The sequence below is a fragment of the Pleuronectes platessa genome, chromosome 7 (assembly GCF_947347685.1).
Source record: "Pleuronectes platessa chromosome 7, fPlePla1.1, whole genome shotgun sequence".
NCBI classification, from domain to species: Eukaryota; Metazoa; Chordata; class Actinopteri; order Pleuronectiformes; family Pleuronectidae; genus Pleuronectes; species Pleuronectes platessa.
The window spans coordinates 17,053,669-17,077,218 of NC_070632.1; the positions used below are offsets into that span (position 1 = coordinate 17,053,669).

General features: G+C 43.3%; 1 protein-coding gene across 1 annotated transcript in view; it reads left to right on the top strand.

The window, feature by feature from the left end:
• reln (reelin) overlaps positions 1–23,550 on the top strand; it is a 97,472-nt gene that overhangs the window by 22,915 nt on the left and 51,007 nt on the right. The window contains exon 3 of the mRNA XM_053427803.1: positions 14,730–14,868. Within this exon, the coding sequence (XP_053283778.1) occupies positions 14,730–14,868 (139 nt within the window). The remainder of the gene's footprint in view (positions 1–14,729; positions 14,869–23,550) is intronic.

Here is a 23,550-nt window from a genome sequence, read left to right on the forward strand (position 1 = left end):
CAAATGTTTTTTTTTTTTTTACCAACTTCCTTGGGGATAATTAATGGATCTTGATGAACAAAATTTGGCATATTGATAGGGTTGGGTACCGTTCACATTTGAACCAATACTGGTACCAGTACCTCAAATTCACTACTTTCTCTGTATAACCAAATCCAATGTCCAACCTTCACCAGTAGTGATCACTCTAAAAGGTTTCCACTGTATTGGTTTCACATTAAAGTTTTTGCCATAATGTAAACCTAACCCAACAATCTAACTTAATGTCAACATTACTGTTTTCCTAAGCATGCTAGTCAGGCTGCCAGTGGCTCAGACTCACGTCAGTCAAAATGCTAGCTTAATGTCTTACATCACAGTGAGAAAAGCCCAGTTTCCTCCAACAACAACTTAACCAACAAGCTGATTAATTACCTGAAGGTGCCAAAGAAGTTTTTGATGCTTCACACAAAGTTTCTTCGTCCACGGCAGGTTCAACTTCTTGTGTGATGGCTGCAGGCGTGGTGCTAACATTAGCTTCAGCAGGGGACTTAGCTTTCAGGCTATCACACACAGCACACTCAACAGCTTTGAGATATTTAGGATTTTTTGACCTGGTGTTTCCAATCAGAGGTGTTGCCTCGGCCAGCTTTGCATTTTGCTTTACAACTATTGAATTGAGCATTGTCCGCTAAACACACTTGAGATCGCGTTTGACTCGCCATTGCTCTGAGTGTGTGCATTGATCAGAAATCAGTTCGGTTCCAGGGGTGAGTCACATGGTCTTGATTTTTCTCTCTTTCACTCTCACTCACGTTTACACTCTCTCTCTCACCCAGATGCGCTCACAGGTACAGAAATTTGGCACAAATTGATTTAACATGATGCTGTACCCAGTAGTACTGCCATACTACTTCAGTTGGTACCCTTAATAGTACTGAGTTTGGTACCTAACCCCACTGGGACTGATATCACACAAGAGCGTGTACAAATTGAATTGAATTCAAGGGGACTCTTCGGCCTTGGCGAAGGTATGCGCTCTACTGAGTGCCATTTTTGTTTTTGCTGGGTTGTTGTTGGACAAGTAAGAGACAGATGGACATTAGGGAGTATGAATGGTTCGAATCAGAGAGAAATTAAGTCAGGATGGACAGATAAAGGCAGGGAGTTGTGGAGACAGAGAGGTTAGTGTTTGTACACTGTGCTGGGGTGTCTGGCGGCTGGTGTGGTCAGAGCTGTGGTAGCAAGCAGACAGGATGACTGCATGCCAGCCTCTGAAGAGAGAATTCCCCATTCCCTTCCGTGTCACCCTTCACTCCTTTTTTATGGGTAAAATCATAAAACCACTGCATGTACATGTCCACACATTCAAATACAAATGCTGTATCACTTGTCCTCTTCTTTCCATCATCTCGTGTGTGTTTCCTGTTTGGATCAGACTTACACAAACTCATACACAAACACCATGATGCAGAGACAGAACTGAGAATTTTACTAGATTCCCTTCCATTCGAATAACAATGCACTTCACAACACTTCTGTAATAAAAATGTGACGGTTTGAGGGACAGGCTTTTTTTTACTACGTCGTCGGAACTCTACACCCACTCATTGTCGAATTAGCTGAAATGCGCTGGGGCAATTTTTGCGGCGGTAAGGGTAGTCTGAGGAATGCTGTAGTTTTGGCTCCTCAGCTGCTGCTCCGGCTGCTCAAGGTTCATTCCTCCTGTGCCTGAAGGCAGGAGATCCCCCATTAAGTCACTGGGTAGCTTACCTCAAACCTTTATTACGCTGTAATTACTTAGGACTTGTTCAGAACCAGGCAAAATGGAGCTAAAAACAATGTTATGTTTGGGCGCCGCGTCCACATGAAGGAAAGAGAATGCAGGAGTGTAAATTGAGTGTGGTTTATAAAAATGTGCCTGTGTGACTGATAAATTTGTCTGGCTGAGGCACAGCTGCAGCACTTATTCTATTTTAAGGTGCCAGGGACTCGCAGAAAAGCTTCAACATTTCAATTTAGTCTTTACCTCGTCACAATATATAGTTAATGGACAAGGTAGAGTGTGCAAAGTGATTCATTTTGTTCTATTAGGTAGTACAGCTTGACAACCAAATTAGTCATTAGAGACCTTTGCAGCTTGTTTTACAGTGAAACGTATAAACTCCCTGTTTGTCAGTGTGTGTGTAAGTTGTGCGCACAAGACATGTCAACACACATAACAAGAGTCTGGACTGACTCAGCTGCTGGAGATTTCCAAATGCTTCGAGTTTTTCCCTCCTTTGACTTTTATTCCATTAAGAGCTCTTTTCTTTCCGTTCCAGCCCGTTGGCTTTCTGAATAGAATTCACACCACGTTCAAGAGGACGTCAGCAAAGAAATTCTGATGAAAAAGATGCCCTGCATACGTTATCATAATCTTGATTTATTTGTTTAGGGTAGACCAAAGAACTGTTAACATTTGCAGCAACGATGAAGTGATGTATGGGACCGCAAGAGCCAGGAGGGAAAGAAAGATGTCACATGTGGTCTGATTTGTGTTGCTACACTAATGGGAAAATGTTTCTCTTCCCATCATTATTCATTCAAACACAAAGACAGAAAATGTAATAATCCTGAATGTCTTTAGCTAAGTTGTTATTATGACGGTGAACAAAAAGCACTTGAAAGAAATAGAGAGCTTTAAAACAGACAAATGGAATGGTATTAATGCCAATATGGGGCTTACAAAGTGGTTGAGATTAAGGGGATGAGTGTGAGTGGAGAGGGAGACAAGAAATGTGTAGAAACTTTGCATGAAAAATGGCAAATGGGGACCAATGAAGTAGAGGGAAGGAGAGAAAGAAGATGAGAGGGTGGCGTTCCATCACTCCCTCTGACGGAGTGGCTGATTGGTGTTGCCTTGCCATTGCTGAGCTGCTGAAAGTGGTCATTGATGGATGGCTCGTTTGCCGGGCGATGTTTATATTGTCGTTAATTTGCATATTTGTATGTATTTGCCGGGCGGTTGGCTTCTGCTGGCGAGGATCAGTCCCCATCGTAATATGATGGATCTTGCTGTCTGACAAAATGGACAGCTTAGCGACAGGGACATCCAGCCGACACTCCGTCCCTATGACGGATGGGCTCATGCTAACACACAGCCCCGATTAGAGATGAAATCCTACTGCACCTTGACCTGTGGAGGAGGGGCCGGAGAGGGTATGCAGCCAGGAGTGTAATCATGCCACCCACACATTTACAAGGACTCATGGCGTAATGAAAAAAAAAATAATAATAATATAGGAATACACAATAATAATTGGGCTTTCTTTTCTAATATGCACAATTATGTATTCAAATAGAGATGTCCATGCATTCATCCATTTCAAAGCTAAAGGTTGGCTGTCTGCACCCTCACGCTATGAAGCCAGATTGAATGTCAGCCAGAATGTCGGAGTATGAGAGATGGCACCTCACCATGTCAGTATTTACAGAGACACGCTACCTTCTCCTGAACAAAGCCTTGTTTTGGAACCTGTGCGTTTTCTCAAACAGTCCCGGGAGAGCACGAGTGTGCTTCCCCCCCCCCCCCCCATTCAATGGGATGAAGAAATATTTAGAAAGAGATAGTGTGCAGGGGTAGAGATGGAGCATGAAGAGGAATGATATAAAGAAAGGGTGTTGCAGGGAGGAGAGAAGGGGCAAGGGAAGAGGTTCCCATGGGGAGAGAAGCTGTCAGTCCCTGGGAGACTTCAAACACCCTGCATCCCTGTGATCAGCCTGCTCCCTGGCTCTCAGCTGACAGCTCCCTGACTGCGCCGCTTAGACTCCCTCATACAAATGCATGCATACACACATACATGCACACTTGCTTGCTACCATAAGAGGTCTCACACTCCCTGACTTATCCACTCATACCACAATGTATTCAAATTCCATTGACATATGCATACTCATGCTGATTCTCACACTCGGGATGCGCATCTGCGAGCCACATTCCCCCCTCATATCCGCAAAATAACCTTGAACACTGCAAAAGTTCCCCCGTTGCAAAACTGTCAAGGACACTGCAAAGTTCTAAACTGTTGCTCATGAACTAGTAGCTGAGCCGAGGCAAGGTGGGGCTGTGGTGGTGGTTGTTGATGTTGATAATAATGATGATGACTTATCTAAGCCATTACTCTTTTTCTGCTCAGGGCTCAGGCACCAAGAGGCAGATCCCTCCTGATGATGAATTCATTAGTGCAGAAGATGAAATGAGTTGTCAGGGGCAGGGTTATGTATGGGAGGTGATTTGTGTTCTCAGCGGCACAGTATTAGATCAGACTCCAGATCAGCTGGCCGGGCTCGCTGTAAATCTCCATGCTTTGCTGGCATAAGGCTCCCACACCCCTCTCGCGCCCTCTGGACCGGGCCTTAGTTCTGCCTCTCCCACTCCCATATCACACTGCCGGTTGGCTGCTAACAGGTGGCTGAACATTTGGGTGTCTCTCAGAGTCCAGAAGAACGCTTGGGCAATTATGCATGAAAAGCCACGCAGCTTCTTTCCATGTGCAAAAGCCTCTTGAGAAGCACAAAAGCAAAGCCACCTTCAAAGAATTCAAACAGAAAACAAAGTATTCCATTATTAATTTAAGGCAGAGCCAAAACAGAATCTGAACAAGTGCATTAGTGTTGGCCATACATCCCACCAGCACAGGTCGAGCCTCTCAGGTGCGATGGTACTGTCGACCTGCTGGAGCTCTGCTGCTGGGAATTTACTGGTTCACTTCGCACCAGCTCTCTTGGAAAACATAGTACCTTCTTTGAACTCCCACAGCTTCGCTAGGAGCGCTTACATTTCTATGTGCATGTAGTGTTCACTGTGTGTGACTTTGTTCTTGCATGTGCGCATTTGTGTCTGTGTCAAGGTTTGCGTGTATGTCGATGTTTGTGAGAGCACACAGATGCACATGCTGAGCATTTGAGTGCTTTTTCCTTTCTCCTCTGTACTTTTTGCATCCCAATGTATGGTAAAAAAAGGTCCAGGGTGACATAGAGAGCGGGGATAGGACGAAGCAAAAGATGGACTGCCTCTGATAGAGATTTCAAAGTGGTGTTTGAGCTGTTGGGCAGTGTTATTTTTTTATTTGTATTTTATATATTTTTTTATTCTGCAGGAGAGAGCAGCAGGCGTAGGCTGTTTCTCCCATGTGTGGCCTCTCTTGAGCAAAGCAACGTTATTTTCTGCCGTGCAGAAAAGTTGGTTACATGCCAGAGAGAACGAGAGAGGAATAAAGATAGAATAAAGACAGAGAGGGCTTTGACTCAAAGACTGCTCAGTTTGACACATTTCTGTGAAAACCAGTGGGTTTGCATCATTTCAACACAGAGGCAAGCTGACTTTGAAATTAATCTTTGTTCTGTTGTGATATAAAACTCCATATTCCCTATACCTCCACATGCACCGTGCAAGTGTGTGTGGGCATCTGTGTGCTTGGTGAGCAATCTGAGAGAGAGAGTGATTTTAAAGTCTTCTCCACAAGGTGCATGCCATCCAGGCTGCACTCTGAGGTCTATTCATTTTTAAAGTTCCCTTACAGAGAGTATTAGAAGTGCTCTCTCTCTCTCTTTGACTCCGTGAGATGAGGAAGTTTAGTAGCTCTCCTGGTTTTTCCCTGTTGGGCCTTGACTGGATCAGAGCTCTCTACTCTCTAAAAGCCTCAGAGAAGAATGAGAATGCTCCAATGCCATTTTTATTTGCATTATACACAAGTTATCTTTCAGCAACTCACCCAGATCCAATCTGACCCATATTTTGGCAGTGAAAATAGTTGGTGACCTTCTCTATGTTTCGCCCTCCTTACGAGAGCCAGGCTGTTGCCGTGATTAGTTCGATGCCTCCCAGCACTCCTCTGTCAGACCAGGCTCAGCTCCAGCCTCCTCCGTAAACACACATTTAGATACACACACACACACACACAGTGTGTAATTACACATGCATGCAAATGCAGCACAGACGCCATGCCTCGCTTTCCCAAGGCCTCCACTGGCTCCTCACCTGTCGCCCCGGGTCTAAGTCCCTCATGCTCAACATGTCTGTGAGTGTGTGACAGAGCCTGCAAGACCTCAGCCTCACCAGTTTGTTTGTTGCATTGACGGGTGGAGAGCAGGGACGTGGGTGCAAGAAATTAGCACAAGTCAAATCAGATTAATTAATCCTCAGCTCAAACTATTAGCCGAGGAGTCGTGTTGAATTAAAAATCAAATTAGCCCTGGCGCCTGCCGGTGAAGCTGTGGTGTGTTCCTGCCAAGCTACAATGACACATACCCACAGACGGCAGCTGCTCATGGGCTTTCGCTGATGAATAGATATATAGATGGATAGATGGATGGATGGATGATGGAAGAAGAAAAAGGTGCTCAAGGACTCTAGAGATGAGGGGAAAAGGAAGTGTAGTGACTTTGCCACCCAGTATGGTAAGCTTCTCCTGAGGCACGGAGCTGGCTGTCCTCCACTGGGTGCTGCTCCACAGACCTCACACCACTACCTACTCAGCAGGCCTGGCTCTGTCGCTCCAGCTTTCAGCAACACTTCACCCTGATGGTTAACATAACAATATACACAATGAGAACTGAACCCACTTTTAAACAGGCTCCTGTTTCTCAGCAATAATATGGGGGAAAGGGAAATTGTTTTTTTGGTCTTATTTTCTGAATGGAACAGTTCTCAAACTAATCCTGCATTTCGTTACATTTACTTCGAAGAGAAAATGAAGATGATTAAAATGTTACCCAAATTATCTCTTATAAAGATCCCTTTGTTTGACCAACGTTACATATGTTGTTGACTAGTGTACTTACATTAACCAAAATGTTTCCAACAATTTTCAAACCCAGAGAGATCCGCAATTTTATTCAGTGTGATGGGTTGTTTCGTTTTGGCCACTGTAAATCGCGACACGTCCATTTCTACTGTTACTTCCGAGGCAAACAACGTATTAATGAAGGAAAAACAAGGTGCTAGCCTTTTAGCCAGTAGGCAGTGTTTTCCTTCCACTGTTTGTATTGGTCACTTTTTTTGGATCATGATCCATTGCTGCTTGCTGCGCGTTCCGTCCCTGAAGCTTCCCAGTAAACTGTCAAATGGACTGGGGGACTAAGTAACCCAAGAGGATATGGGACAATGCATGATTTAACAGCCATGATCAATCCCTGCTTCATGACATCATCACACTTTTGTTATTGTTTTGATTAAGAGACCCAAACCGGCTGAAGCTACATATTGTAAATTTAAGTAAGCACCTGGCTACGTAGAAATCACAAAAATGTACTAACAGAGCCTTGCATTAATAAACAACATCCTTTTTCCAAACTGTCTTATCAACCGAGTAATCTTGTTTCTTGTCGGACCTCACGTATGCATATGCCTTGGGTGAACTATACCATATATTTTTTAGCGAGTCTGTGAGTGTGCCTCTGAGATGGATTGTGTGCCTGTGCAGAGAAGTAGAAGTCTCATCTATCATGCACTGTGAGACTCAAAAACACACAACACTTGTTTGATTCAGAACAACATTCATTTCAATTATGACACATTAGTTCAGGAGGGTACATTATGCTGCGCTGGTGCGCCTTATTCCATTTATCATTCATGCTTGTGTGGCTTGTAGCTCCTGAGCACTGAGAGAAAGCAGTAAGCAGGTTAAAGCTATTAGCGTTAGTTTCTTCAGTCTTTTAGTTTTCAGTTAATTGTGTTGATAGATGCAACATGTATGGGTGTGTGTGTGTGTGTGTGTGTGTGCGCGCGTGTGCGTGCGTGCATGTGTGTTTGTGTGTGGCCTTTTCCTCAGTAGTTTATGGATGATGGATGATGGCTGCTGTGAGATACAATGAAAGTCTAAATGAAAGAGTAATTGTTCTCCTAATGTATGCATATGGACAGAAATTGGTCGGGTTCTTTGAGCAGGGGCATTCATACATAGAATTTTTAAAAACCCAAATTGTTTCTTTCCTAGAACATTCAATTTAATGGACTCTTGAAGCATTATACACATTTACACATGCCTGTAAGTCTCCCATTGTTCACATACTTATCGCGTCAACCCTTTTTTATTCAAGTGGAAAAGCTCTCCCCCTCACTTTTTCCCACAGTCTCTTATCCCCCCTTTCCCCCCTGGCCACTGGCATCTTTTACCACCCATATTATCACACAGCTTTCTCCTGGCAATGCTGTTTCGGACCCCTGCCACCACCACAACGCTGCCAACCTGTGTCCATGGCATTGTGATTGGCAGATGCTAAGATGGACGTCCGTTTCAGCCAATGGCAGATCAGAGTCAGGTTGTCATGCGTCTCGAGACCCTGCAGTGGTCCCGCTGACCAGCCGAAGATGGCGTTGGGAAGAAATGCAAACACAACAGGCGCACACAAACACAGACACACACACACACACACACACACACACACACACACACACACACACACACACACACACACAAATAGCATGGGATCATTCAACAGCACAAAGCGTATGGGGTCCCTACTTAGGCTGTCAGTGCTGTTGTGATGTATCATTTATGTTGCCATTGTGTGGCCTTTTCCTAAAACATGTAGACAGAGGCATTATTATGGCTGCTGACAGATTCCCATACATTCACCGGCTTTTAATAACACATGCTAATGCTCCAATAGCTTTATGACAGATTTTAAGAATTACCACATGAAATATGAGTCTTTAATGGGCCTGCTCCCCAAATGATCTGGGGTGGTACACTTTGAATTTCTTAGTCTGAGCTAAGCGGGGAAATGTACGCACACACACACGCACACCCCCACACACACTTTAATCTGTGCTCTTTAAATGAGACCCACTTTTCAATTTTTAATCAAAAAGTATACAGTGATTGCTGACAAACACAAATCAACTCGACAAAAATCAAATAGCCTAATCTCCTTAACCCACAGTACGGTCCGAGCAAACTGCTATTCATCTTAATAATATACTTATGGTGGTTCTTCTCCGTATACACAGTCATGTTAGGCTGTGTTTGTGGTTCTGTGTGCATGCTCTCTAGCAATAAAAGCGTGCATGATTTTTTTGTTAACAACTGCTCCAGTAAAGGGAAAGCTGGACCAGTGCAGTAGATGTATTGGTAGAAGACAATCACCCAGAATCCTCCTGCCTTCAGGGACTGAATTGCACTGAATCTTTATAAGCATTTCCGTAGCAACAGTGAGAGCAAGTCAGTAATGTATATGGAAAAACATGTGTAATTGTCTTGAAATCATCTGAAAATCCACAGAAATTGATACAGTTAAATCAAACAGACAGTTTCTGCAAACTTCTTCTTTCCGTTTGCTCCAGAGCCAGACGTTGCTGAAGGACAGTTGTGTGATGACCGCAGATTCCAGTAGCTAGTTGTTGCTGACCAGATGTCAAATGGTGTGCATAAACTCTGAATGATTCCGGTAAATGTGCACATCAATTTGAATGGTGCCTCTCGAACAGACTCAGCCCTGCCACAGAGCCTATCTATCAGTTCCAATGCCAGTTAGACCGGCTCCTGCTGGTCCTACAGTGTGAAGTCACTGCCAGGCTGAGCCACCGATTGCCCATCTGCTCCATCAGGGAGAATTCTCACTCCATCTATTTACTTGTTTTGAGCTTGGCTGCTGAAAAGCTCATTAGCTTTGCAAAGTGAGATATGAAGACGGATAAAAGTGGCACTGTCTAAACAGAGATAGATGTTAAAAATGTTAAAGAGTACGCAGACAGATGTGAATTGAAGTGTTTGCATGTTTAAAAGAGAGACCAGACGGGAGGGGAAACTATGTGTTGGAGTCTTTGTTACTGGAGACTGAATATGAATAAATAAGAGGTGGTGAACTTCCTGCTTCCTTTTTATGTGGTGCTTTTAAAAATGCAGCGCAATTACCAGCAGAGATTGATGTCGGGGTGACGGTCATACAACCAACATATGACCCTTAAAATCCAGACACACCCATTTCCTGTGTCTGTGAGTATCTGAGTGAGTTTGTGTGCGGGTTTGTGGCTGTATATGTGTGTGTGCGTCCATATTTATGAAACAAGCTTTGCCCAGTCATACCGTGGGAGTTAGCAGGTCATTTTCTTTGCCATTAATCACTGCCGACAGCTCATAAGTGCCCAATCTGCATGTCAAAGAACTGTCTTTGTGTGTGTGTGTGTGTGCGTGTATTTGTATGCTTGCATTTGACTATGGGTGTGTGTGGTTGCAACAGCCCTCAAGATCCCCCTGTGGCTGCTTACTGAATCAGAAGTGGCCTCTGCTGATATTTATCTTACAAGCAGCAAGAATGCGTGACCTGTGGCATTTGTGCTGCAGCTCCATCTGTAGGCATCGTCAGCTCAGTAGGTGAGTTGTGCGCGTGGCTGATTGTGTGATGACAAGTCCATATATGGAGAACCAACAGTCAGAGCTGATTAATCAGAAAATGTGCCCATTAAAAACAAAACTTTTGAATATGTATTTCATTCTCATGAATGATTCTTCATTCACCTCTCGGTTAGATTATTGTAATTGCCTGTGTTCTAGTGTAGAGCAGTTTTCTGTTTGTCGTCTGCAGTTAGAAAAAAATGCAGCAACCTGAAATAGAAATCCTGATCACATTACACCATTACATGGCCTCTCTTCTCTGGCTTCCTGATATTCAGGATTTACCTTAACATTTTACTGCTTGTTTTTAGGATTCATTGAGCTTTATTTCATTGAATTGTTGCACCTCCTGTCTCTGGGTGTCTTGAGATCTTAGCTCAAAACGAAGGTGACCAGCCCTTTGGAGTGACTTCTCCTAATCTCTGGAACAACTTATCTATTCAATTTCAAATGTTTGATATCATTGCTAAATACCCACTTCTTCTCACTGGCTTTCCATTCAAGTCAAGCTTGAAACATTGATTTAATCTGCTATCGTGCAAATTTTAAAATCTGAAATATTAATTATGTTTTCAATTTTTTCTCTCTACTTAATAGATTTTCACTGATTGATTAATTTGCACATTTTAATCTTGTTCAGCACTTTGGTCGTGGTGGTTTTAATCGTGCAATATGTATACACTTTTACTTTTTTGGGCTTGATATCAATCACCCAGTAACAGTAGTTTTGAATCAATACAATTGTATCAGGAGGATTTAGGAGGATCCAGGGGATTGAGACGGGGAAAGAAGGAGATAAACGAAGCACAAATCATCGACAGGAAAGAAAAGAAGCACATAAAGCAAAGTTAACATCCATCACTGTTAGTTTCCAGAGATGTTGTAAAAAATAACTCAGAGTTCAAATTAGTAAAATAATGTTCATTCATTTATTCTTTGCTCCTGCAGCGTGTGTGCATGTAAGGATACAGGAAAGGCTTTGTTATACATTTTCATTTCACAGTGACAAAAGAGCTCTTCTCTCCGTTTCTCTGCTCATCTCCCTGAACAGAACCAGGGATGTCAGAGTTTTCCCTTTTCTCTCTCTCTCCAGGTTTCACTTCAGCTTGTTGCTTCACTGGAACATTTGGGATTTGGAGCTCATTGAATAATAGTGATTTTTTTTTCATCTTCTCCCTCGCCCTCTCTCCACAGCAAGACATGAAAGGAACTAGTTTCGTTATTTGCATTTTTACGCCTGAGTGTGTTTTTCAAGTGGGAATAGAAATTCTGTGAGTGGTGTAGAGTCCCAGCGCTGCCGTGTCCTGGAGTGCATCAGACTGCCTTTTCATCTTCGCCCTAGCCATACTGCTCTCTGCTCAGCCATACATCAGCTCCTACCTCTCTCTGTATTACCGTCTTTCTATCTCTTTCTGTCTTCTGCTTTCTCACTTACTTTCAAAATTTCTCGTACCGTTCTGCATTTGTTTAGTTTCCTTTTTGAGCAAGAGTGACAGTAGCATGTGGAACATCCGAGAGTTGTACGGCAAGAATTGTCGTTGGTGCCGTTCCCACCTTTCTCTTTCTCTCGCTCATGGGCAACAGCGGCGTAAACATACACAACTTTGAATGAGTGATTCATTGTTTCTGTCCGTCTGTCCACTATCGCCACCCCCCCATCACTCTCTCCTTCTGCTATCTCCTCCGCTCAGTGTGCTGCTCAGCTCCGATCGACACCCTTCTCTCTTTCTCTTTGTCTTTGCGGCTTTGCGGGGAGTGTTTTCCGCTGCCACAAGACCTAAGCTTGTTTTATGCACATCTGCAGGGATTCTCAAATTGCACCATGGCAATGTGATGAGAAAGATTCATAGCACTTCGGCTTCTCTTCTCCTGCCACCCACAATTGGACAATTAGTGCCAAAAATTGTTTCTCTCGACTGCCTTGGCCGTGGCAGTAAATTTGTGGCAAAGGAAATTGTAGTGAAAATGACAATCGTTTGTGTCAGAGGGGGCTGAGAGAAAAGAGGAAAGATCTATGGGTATGTCAATGCTTGCTGCCCTGAGTGCTTCATAAATACCACCACAGAAACTAGTTCTGCTATTTCTGTATGTTGCCTGTAAAAATGGGGGTGCTTAGGGGATCTTGCTCAAGCAAACAACACAACAATAACCCCCTGACAGTAATGCGTGTTTATATGTGTTTGCCTGTACGAGTGTGTGTGTGTTTGCTTAGCGGTAAATCGCGGTCATTACGCAGAGAGGTTGCAGCCGAGGTGATTGGAGAACAGCAGGACTATTAGTGGGTGATTACGTCTCAGGCTGTTATTATACACCAGCCACTCCTTTAGCGATATATAGGGGGCTGCTTCACTCGGCACCTCATAAATCTGACACATTAGGACCACACGCCGCATGCACTTCCACATAATGTGACAATATGTAGTTGCCATGTGAAAACCCCCCCTGTAAATTGCAGAGCTTTGATGATTATTCATTTTGAACTCCAGCTAAAGAGTTGGATATTCCTCCACATGATGAGAAAAACTCCTGCGTCGAAGAAAGCCTTCGGAAACGCCACAGGGTCAAATAAATGCACGGTGCTCAATCTAAAAACATCCAGCAGCAATGATAACTAGTTTTGTTTGTACCACGGCACACTCATACACATTGACGTCTAGCAGCCCAAACAAATTAACACACACACACACACACACACACACACACACACACACACACACACACACACACAGCCAAAACAGAAACATATTCCGTGCGGCCGACATTGATGCAATCTGTGAAGTCAAATTCATTACTGTCAGAAATGGGCGGAATTATTTCTCTTTAAATAATTAGATTTGCACCACACACACACACACACACACACACACACACACACACACAGTCACACACACACACACAGAGAGAGACTCCCAAACACACACACACACACACACACACACAATCTTTGCATATTGATTTGCACATTGAGCCAGGGGATATTAAAGCTCCGATGTTATTAATCATTGCTGATTATTTTTTGTGTAAAGTGAGTGATGACTGAGGAGAGGAGAGAAGAAGTGAAGTAAGGAGAGAACTGTGTTTGCAGGTTGTAAAAGGGAAGAGGCTGGCCACCCGGGCGCTGCAGCAGCACTGAGCATGTCGTCATACAAGCAGATGGGACATCACATACATTTTTAAACTGGCTGAATGTGTTTGCTCCATGTTCACTGGACCACAAAACGACTCTGTGTTTTTGGAATTATAACAAATGCCCAAATCATCTGTCTAAATGCTTACTCCAGTTGAGATGCTTTCTTTTTCGCACAGTTTGGATTCTTACAGTTACTACAAAACTGTTTATTCATCCATCCACACATTATCCACATCACCTTTCCTTTGTGTGGGTGTACTCTGGACAGGTCCCAGCATATCGCAGGGCCAACATAGAGAGACAACCATTCACGCCTATGGTCACGGTGTCCAGTTCATTTAACCCCATTCTGCTTGTCTTTGGATTGTGGGAGAAAGCCGGCGATTTGGCCACAAACCCACACAAACAGAATCTTTCTTGCTGTGAGGTGACAGTGCTAACCACTGCACCACGCTGCCGTCCCACACAACTGTTCAGCTAAAGTAAATTATTCAACTGCTCTGTGCGTCTGCCCAGTGATTGATGAGTCTGGTGGCATCGTGCCCTTGCCCTCTGTGAAATGAAGGAAAGATTGTGTGACATGATGTCATTCCATCGGTGCAATCATAGCCGGACACAGACCCTCATTAATATGAGCAAAGCTCGGTCGTGTCAGCTTCACAGGGAGGGAGGAAAGAAGGATCCAGTGAGTTCAGTGAAAAACATGAAAGGAGAAAAGAAACAAACAAAGGAATCAAGGTTTAAGTGTGAGGAAGGAAGTAATGAAAGTATAAACATAAAACAGTAGGACGCCAGTGGATGGAATTAACAAAAACAAATAAATACAATGGCATTTGATCAAAAGAAGGAAGGAGGAGATTTATGTGGAACAATGCAGACATGTGTAGCTGCCAATGCCTTTTTTCCTCTATAATTAAATCCTAATAGAGACTGTTTTCACATTAGGGACCGTTTACTTAAAACCAAGTTCCCTTGACCCCAAAGTCCAGTTTCTTTGATAAATATGAACACCGACCCCCCGACTGGGGGAGGAGGTCTCAGGTAGGGTTCATGTGGACGCTGTACGACTCACATCAGGTGTGATGTTGCCCTTATACACTCTGTACTACCAATGCATTATTACATTGTTTTTGAAGGTGACAAGTTTAACTCAGACTGAACGGACTTGCATCAAGTAGTAGTGATCTTTTATCTTTGACAAGTATTTGTTGGTGTCTCACTCTTTCCCTCCTCCTCTGCAGGTGTGATGCCGGAGCGTCAGTATGCTGGAACCCAGTTTGTTTGCAGTGTCGTCGCTTCCCACGTCAGCCACCAGCCCTCCACCAGCTTCAGCTTTGTCTGGATCGCCCCACCGCCCGGCACAGGCTGCGTCAACTTCCTGTAAGTGCGTCTGTATGTGAAGAATAGAAAGTATCTGAGAGAGAGAATGAGACCGAAAATTTTGCGATAGAGAGTGGGACCTTCACAGCTGCCGCACGTCTAACCCTGACATGGTCATGGAAGTCGTAAAACTGTTACGATAATATCTGTTAATGTTGCGTGGCCGCGTATTGACCCTGTAGGAATGAGACGGGGGGGGTTGTCGAGCCGCAGAAAGGATGTGCAAAGGCAGTCCTGTCAGAGAGAGCATGCTGACTGGACAGAGGTTAAACCAGGGACAGAGAGAATGTGGGTCATTATATCCCAATTACCGCGCCTGACACGACATGTGCAGTGGCAGGTGTAAATGTGTTTGTGTTTATCCTGCTGAGAATTAACAGCACATTTACACACACACATGAACTCACACATTTTAGCTTGTTCCACTACAATGGTTTGAAAATGCATGAACTCTGTCACGGATATGTGTCTGGCGTCCATACAAGACATTTAGAGCCGCAAAAACTGAGAAGTTTGAAAACTCTGCAGTATCGTTTTAGTCTGGACGGGCAGAAGCTGAGATGCTGGGAAAAACAACAGGACACTCACAGGCTCTTGATAATTTGGTCTTTTTGGTGACAGGCTAAGTTGCTGTCACATGACCCCCTACTGGAAGTAAACAACCAGCATCAGCTACCAGTGTAGAACACAAGATGAATCATCATTTACAAGCGTTGCTGACCCCGTTGACTTTGCTAACAGCTGTTGCGCAGTTAAATTCTACATTTTACAATGATACAGATGCTAACATGCGGAGCTCAATAGGACATGAGGAGTACACAGGCATGGCTTCCTGTCCACGCTGGCACGCGCATGCCCTCTCTACATGGGAGATCACGTGATATGCGTTTTAAAGCCCCCCCTACTCTGGTTCATCTTACTCTTCATAATTTTCTCCATGTCTAACTGTTAGGAACACCCTCTAACTCTCTTTCCCTCTAGTTCTCCTGGCTGGTGATTTACAGTGCGAGGCAGATAATCAGTCCAAATGCAATTAGCAGCTGTTTATGGAGAAGCGTAGACGAAAGGGGAGTTTTCTAATAATGCTGTCCCACACAAAGTCACAGCCACTGAGCACTGCATTGCAAAAGATCATCGAGTAAAAGTCTCCCACAAATATTAGCATTTTTATAAATTTGACTAGTCAGACTTTAATATCCGGAGCAGCTCAGTGTATTTTTTAAATTAAATCCCTGGATGAAAACATTATTATCATCATATGAATTTAGTGACTGGAAAGTCAAATCAAAGTGCAAACTAATCCCTTCTTTTTTATCACCAGTCATCCTCTTCCAACACATGAAAGTCATTGCAAATTGCACATCAGTGTTTCATAAAAACCACAACAAATTGAAACGTTTTGGCAGGGGTTGTAAAAATCCCTCAGTGTATTCCTGGAGGGGCTCCACAGACGATCCGACAGAGACTTTTATGGACAGAGTGTCAGGAAAGGATTCAGTTGGGGAATTTGCTGAAGTGGAGCTGCCATTTAGACGAGTTCCACGGAGCCAAACAGATTCACTGCCTCTTCTTTGTCTGCCAGCAAACACATTTACTGTGTTTCCTCCGTGTTTGTGTGTCTGTGCTGTGCATGTGCGTATGTGTGCGTAAACCACTCAGCAGCAGTGTGCCAATGCTGATGACAGTGGGGCAGGCAGGGGGCCATGACTAAATGACAATAGGGGCCCCTGTGGCTGACCTTATCAAAGTCAGCCAGTCACACTCCAGTCGGTTGCTGCTGCACTCACACACACTCACACACACTCACGCATACACACACAGACACGACACACTTCATGCAGATGCTTTCATACACAAATTAACTTGTCTACTTTTTTTCTCACATGCACAGACATTCCTAGATGCCACAGTTTTGGACACACATCTGCAGTTGAACCCGTGCACACACCCGGGCAAAAACACAGTCAGACTCTGCACCATGTTATGGTGCAAGCCTCCATTTTCACCAGTATATCTTTATCTCGGAGGATTCAACACCCAAGGCCCTTCTATCCAAAACCAAGACGACCTTTGGTCCATCCATCGACTATCAATACCGCTTATCCCTTGAGGGTCGAGTAGGGGGAGCTGGAGGAAATCCTAGCAGACATTTGGCAAATGGCGGGGTACACCCTTTACAGGTCACCAGGGTATCACAGCGGCAACATAATGAGACAAACAGCCGTTCAGCTACGGTCAATTGAGAGTCTCCAATTAACCAAATTGCATGTGTTTGGTCTGTGTGATGAAGCCTGAGTACCCATAGAAAAGCATGAGTTCCTGAAGAAAACGGATTTTAATCACCGCACCAAGTGCTGCATCAAATTTTCCAGCGCTCCATTTTCAGTGTTGTTACTCTTGAGGGCAAGATGTGATGCGCAAACAGCCATCGTCCATCAAAGTTTGCTACTGCAAATAAGTATTTTACTAAACTTATCGCATACATCGTGGTTTTGTAACACGAATCTCAGTTATAAGTTAGCCGAGGTAGTAAGGTATAAGTTCTGTGGATGAGAAGACATTTGTCCAAAATGTAAATAATGCAATGTCCTACCCTTGCCCTCTCCTGATGGATACAAGGACCATTTTCCACAAGCGGTGTCCATGAGCGTTTAAATTAAAGCCACAGACATCCAATGTCCTTCAAAGGGCTGGAGCTGGCCGCTGCCGCATTAATATGGGGGCCGATGAGCAGTTTTATGGGTGATATTGTGGGAGTGTTCCTGGTAACAGATCACCAGCAGGAGAATGATAGATATGATGGAGTGCAGTGACTTGGACATCCAGAAGAACTCATTTTCTGGGTGGCAGTAAATTGTCAGCTAAAGAGAACGGGAGGCCTTGGAGGTGGAGAGGAGAGGGACAGAGGAAGGAGGAGGTGGAGGAGTAGGGAGCGCACACTCACATACACAGAAAAAACACACATCAACAGAAAATGAATCAGCAAAAGTTTCAACAATGTATTATAATTGAGCCCTTTATCGAGCAAAAATACAGAATAATCAGTTTTTTTATTTTATATAAAAAATAAAGACTTTGTAGTTGTTACTCTGGTCTCTGAGAAACTAAGGTTTTATGACAAAGAATGGAATAAATTGTAATTTATCTATATCTTTAATCTTTATCCATAATTACAAAAGCAACAATTAGCTATTCCCTCAAAGATACTCTCAGAAATGACCAAAGTAGTGTAGACCTAGAGATAATCCTGTCTTGCACATAAAATACGAAACAACTCTCGGTTTAATGATTGCATAAAACACTGTTGTGCCCCACTTTTGATTCTTCGTGCCCAGACATGAAACTCCATGTCTGTGCACTGAATGCTTTGCTGCACTTAGCAGAGGTGAGAATGGTTAATAGCTTCCTCTGGTGAATGCAAAGATGCATCAGTGTGTCTCTTCCTTTCTTTGCCTTTATTCTGCTTCACTTACAGTCTCAAAGCAGCCAGTGCAGTAGGGCGTGTGTGTGTGTGTGTAAATAGGGTTTTATATGTAACTACAGCTTGCATATAGAGCGTAACAGTGACCACCCACTTTTACAACAGCTCTGGTTCCAGATGTAAATTTAACCATCTAATTTCTCCATTAAAGTTTCTAAAAATGATTATGAAAAGAGACCATCTATGAGAAAATAATATCGGAAAGGCAAAGGTAGAAGAATTTGTACATAATTATTTTAAGAGTAAAGGAACTTCACATCCCATAAACCGCTGTGAATGATTCCTTTCCAACTACTTGTTAAGGTATCTTTAAACATCCCAATATATTGTGGTTTTTGACTTGGATAGTCAAAATAGTGTCGTAGACTCTTTTTCTTATCTTTAAAAAAACTGCTGCATGTTAGAAAGGGAAACCATGGTCACTCTGTGGTAAACAAAATGTAACGCTGCACTATCTGATCGCAGCTGAAATGATTTTCGTAGATGTGTTAAACGAGTGAGCTCCAACAATAAGAGGTTGCGTTAGACTTGAGGATTGATGGTTATGTACATTGCAAATAAAATGTGCAAATGTTTTTCTTAAAACACAGTTGATCATCATATAGACTGCTGGCTTCTACAGGAGCCTATACATTGTTTCACCATCTCAAAAATAATATTCAGTTTTCTATATCATAGCTAATCATAATTTTTACTTCTGGATCCACACTGTTTAGTTCTATGGGTGCTGTGTGGGTGTATCTGGGGATTTTTTGACTGTGCACATGCAGCTCTGCATTAATATATCCACGTGTCTGTGTCTCTGTGTGTGACTTAGACGGATGCCGGGTTGGAGATCGTTTTAATTACTACATCTGGGGAGGCCCCCTTCCCAAAGTGTTCCCCTGAGGGGATGGGGACCTAATAGCTGCTCCTGTATGTTGTGGCATCCTGTGTATGTGTGTGTTCGTATGCAATTGTTTGGAAACATTTCCTTTCTTTTTATACATCTCTTAAAAACTTGTGGTTCCTCTGTGGAGCCCCAGACGGATTGAAGCCACTTGTTGGCGCAATTAGCGGGTGAAATAGAATTGAAGAGAGAACGGGCAGGTGGGCACTCGTATACTTTCTTGTCTTGTTAGCTGTAATTAAAAAGGAATGGTTAATGTCCTGTAATTGTGCTTGGTGCTGTTGTGGACTTGATAGTGCCATCTGTTTGGAGGAGCCAGACTTGTGTGAGGTGAAGTTTGCTGCTCTGTGGTGTGCTGCAAAAAGTTCAAAGCTCACCGGTTAGAGATCATCAGAGTCCTGAAAGCAGGAAGTATTTATGTGACCACAAAATCGTAAGGTGAAGAAGTTCTTTTTGAAAACAAGGAAAAATAGACAGAACCAGAAGGGGCACTCAGTAGATCGAAAACCTCAAAAGTTTTGTGGAAATCTGTTTTTGTGTAATCTTGCTCGCAAACAAACCAACCAACCAACTTACAGAAAGGGTGAAAACATAAACTCTTTGGCGCAGGTAATAAAGTGATGCATAAAATTGTAATCCAACATTGCATTTTATAAGAATGATTAGCAGCTTATTGAATTATGCTGAGGTCAAAGGTCAGAGTTCAGACATCAGGCTGACAGATGACCTATCTCACCCAGCTCTCAATTTCCCCTGGCATTAGTCTTCTGCATTGATTCCCTATTATTCCTGTTTCAACATTAAATTCACTAGTTAATGAGCTCGGCTCATCATTAAAGCTCCAAACTGGCCTTTGGCTGTGTGGCTGATTCACTGTAGACATTGGCCAGGGAACATGAATTATTGGTTCAAGGTAATCACATTTTTTGGCATCATAGATAGAGAAATATGGATGAAACTGCGAAAGATGACAGAGCACATAAATCGCATCCACCTTTTTTTTCTCTGGAGCTGCAAATCTGACACAGTTCACCCACATAATTCTAATTTTCATATATCACACATTCACATTTAAGACAGCAAGCCTTATATCTCTCACATGGACGTGTTTAACCTCTCTGAAACTTTAAATATATGTCACTATTCTGAGAATTTAACTGTAAATCATCTTCTTTGAGTCAAGCTCCTCCACACATCAGTCCAGGCTCCTGTTGCTGTTAACCTTAAAGGTCTCTGCATCCATGATGGGGTCTTATTTCCCACTGGACAGTCCATGACCAATGTTATTATACACATGCACCTGCGCAGAGACACATATATGCACAGTACACACCGGTCAATACTCTGATCAATAATGCCACGAATCGTCTGCCTCGCCTCGCGAAATCAGCCGACCCACCTGCTGAGACAGTGACCTCGATGAAACTGGGGTGTGGAGATTGAAAAGGAAAGGCACTTCCTTTTAAATGCAGCAAAATGAGCCATGCTCTGGGGACATGGGGGGCTGCTCCAGATGTATTTTGCACGAAATGATTGCTTGACATTTTGCGCTGTCTGTTCCCGTAAAATGTGCTCTGCTGACAAGACAAATAACGGACGAGACTTACTGCAGGGACTCATCTCGCTGTTGTTTACTCCGGGTAAATACAGTCGATTATTCTCTTTCTCCTCCTCGTCCTAATCTGACCCTCGCTGAAAAAGTGAGGAAAGGATAGAGAGGTTTTTTAAAAAGGCAGATTTTCTTAGATATCAATTTTTCGATGTAGCGTTTTTTTAAAGACGAAAAGAAAGCACCTGAGCCTCAAAATAGGCATAGAGATAGGCATATTTTTCCTACTCATATTTACTCCTATAAATACTATTGTTTTTCTAATCCCCTCTAATCATAACTCAGAAACAGTATCAAGGTCATTGGCTTCTTCTCCTGGCTGTAAACTCAGCAGTCACTGTGCTTCTTCTGGCTGTATCCGAAGCCCTAACTCCATGACCATGTGCTAACAAGCAGGTAATTTGCCAAACAACTCCCAAATCCCTCCTCTGTGGAGCTTCATTAAATTTGCATGTTCTCCGAGAGCCTTTTTCAATTAATTAATTTAGAGGCAGGGGGGAAGTGGGAGGGAGTAATGTAATTTCACATATGCAGTTGCACCTTCTCAGCTCCGATTGGTATGAAAATACCAAGGTTCGGTTGAATTCAAGAAAACGTTGTAGACGTTTCTTAAGTGTTCGGATGCTGAGTCAGCCTCTGTTGTTGTGCTGTCTTTACTTCTCCGTCTTTCTGCCGCTTCAATTTTAACTTGTCACTGATTGTTATGCCATAACCACAGCTGGTCCTCAACGTGGGAGATATATCAACCAATTAGGATGTATTATTTTAAGGGCTCGGTCCAAATGCTCCAAATCAGCGCTGGCGACTGGAACTGCACCCTTACTGCAACTCCTCAGATTAATCATGATTACCAGCAGACCCAGTGAGCTGGGAGAGCAAATGAGCTTTTAATTGGGATTTGAGGTGAACGGGACGGGAGTGTCGTCTAACGAGGGAAGAGGAGCGTGGGGACGTGTGTCCCCTCTGCCCTCGGATGTAATAGCGTGTGTGGGCATGGATTTTTTTTTTTTATGGTCATCTATAAAGACTCTTGCAAAAGTTTGTCTGTGTGGTCAGGATTCAGTCAAGGCTGTAGCTATATTTACCATGTATGTGTTTTTATGGTAAATAAGCGTGTGTGTGTGTGTGTGTGTGTGTATGTGTGTGTGTGTGTGTGTGTGTGTGTGTGTGTGTGTGTGTGTGTGTGTGTGTGTTTGTGTTTGTGTGTGTGTGTGGTTAGCAGGGAGCTGTCAAACTGGTTCCTGGGGGATACTTATGGCCGACGGCAACATGTAATCTAACATGGAAGACATGCTTGGTAATTACCCACTCCAGGCCCTTTTGGGAGCTCTTTGAGTGACAGCCTGTCCATCTGCGTATATGTTAAAGCTCATACATGGCTTGGAGTGTGTGTGAGCGTGAGTCTGTGTGTGGGTCGGGGGGGGGGGGGGGGGCTGGATCCCTGCCTTTCCTCGCATGTCTTTCAGTTTGACAGTAGATCGTGGACTTTGAAGACAAGGCCATCTAACCCCCATCTCTATTTCCTTTGACCACATCCCAAAGCCCCCCTCCCCTCCCCCTCCATTTATTCATCTCTTTCCTTCAATCCGCCTCTTTTTCTCAATCCCTCTCTCTTTCCTTTCCCTTTAGATTTGCTCCTCCAGACTAATGAGAGGGGAGAGGAAGACACGCGATAAACGATCGTTTGTTTGAATCAGTGGAAGAGAAACGAGGGGAGGGGGGAACATCAACACATTTAGGGCCTTAATTGCTTTTTCCCCCGAAAGAAAGTCAAATTAATATTTAGATGTTCAATAAATGTTCTGAGTGTATTAGTGGTGTTCCCTCCGTGTGTCTGTATGTGTGGCTCCCAGAGTGGGGACAGTAATGAGAGGCACATGCTGAGGAGCCGCTGGAGTGAGACAGCAGGACAGACGCTGGCGTCTCGCTGCGACGATCACACACTCCCCGGCTCAGACTAAATGCCCTCTCCTGGCTACTGTTTTAATGACACACACGTTATTAAGTCGCAAAGTTAGTCCGTCCACTAACATGCACACACTTGAATATGGCTCTTCCTCTTTGATTATATCTCTTCTGTCATTTGGTTTGTCTTTGTTTTTATCGAGGGGAAGAAAAAAACATCATTAAAGAACAGAAAAGTATTTGCAGAGTTTTCAAAGAGAAAACTTGGTGCATAATTTACTTAAGTTTTTATATACAAATTTGAGGTGCTGTTGATTGCATTGCTTTTTTATGTTACTTCTCCTTCTACTCACCTTTATTTCACTGGCAACTAAGATGACACTCAGTAGAGAGCAAAAGTTTGCCAAGGACCAACTCAAATTTAATCAAGCTGCAGCAGATTGCATACACTCCTAGATATCAGTCCTCTATGTGTCTGATTTTATTTTATTGTCCATGCATTATTCCCTCGACAATGTCAAAAAATACCTTTACAAATACAATGAAAAGTTCCTGCATCTGCCCCTCTGTTTGGATCTGCGCCAAATTCGAATGGGGTCTCTCTCTGCCCATGTCCTATCAGTTCAACAGTTAATTTGCTTAATGCCTCAGACCAACAAACAAACCAATGGACAGGGGTAAAATATAACCCTGTTAGCGTAGGTCAGAAATCATCCTCACACTCTTATCTCTGCAATTTTAATTAAAAACTATAATAATAATAATATAGTAATAATGATTATATATATATTTAGTTAA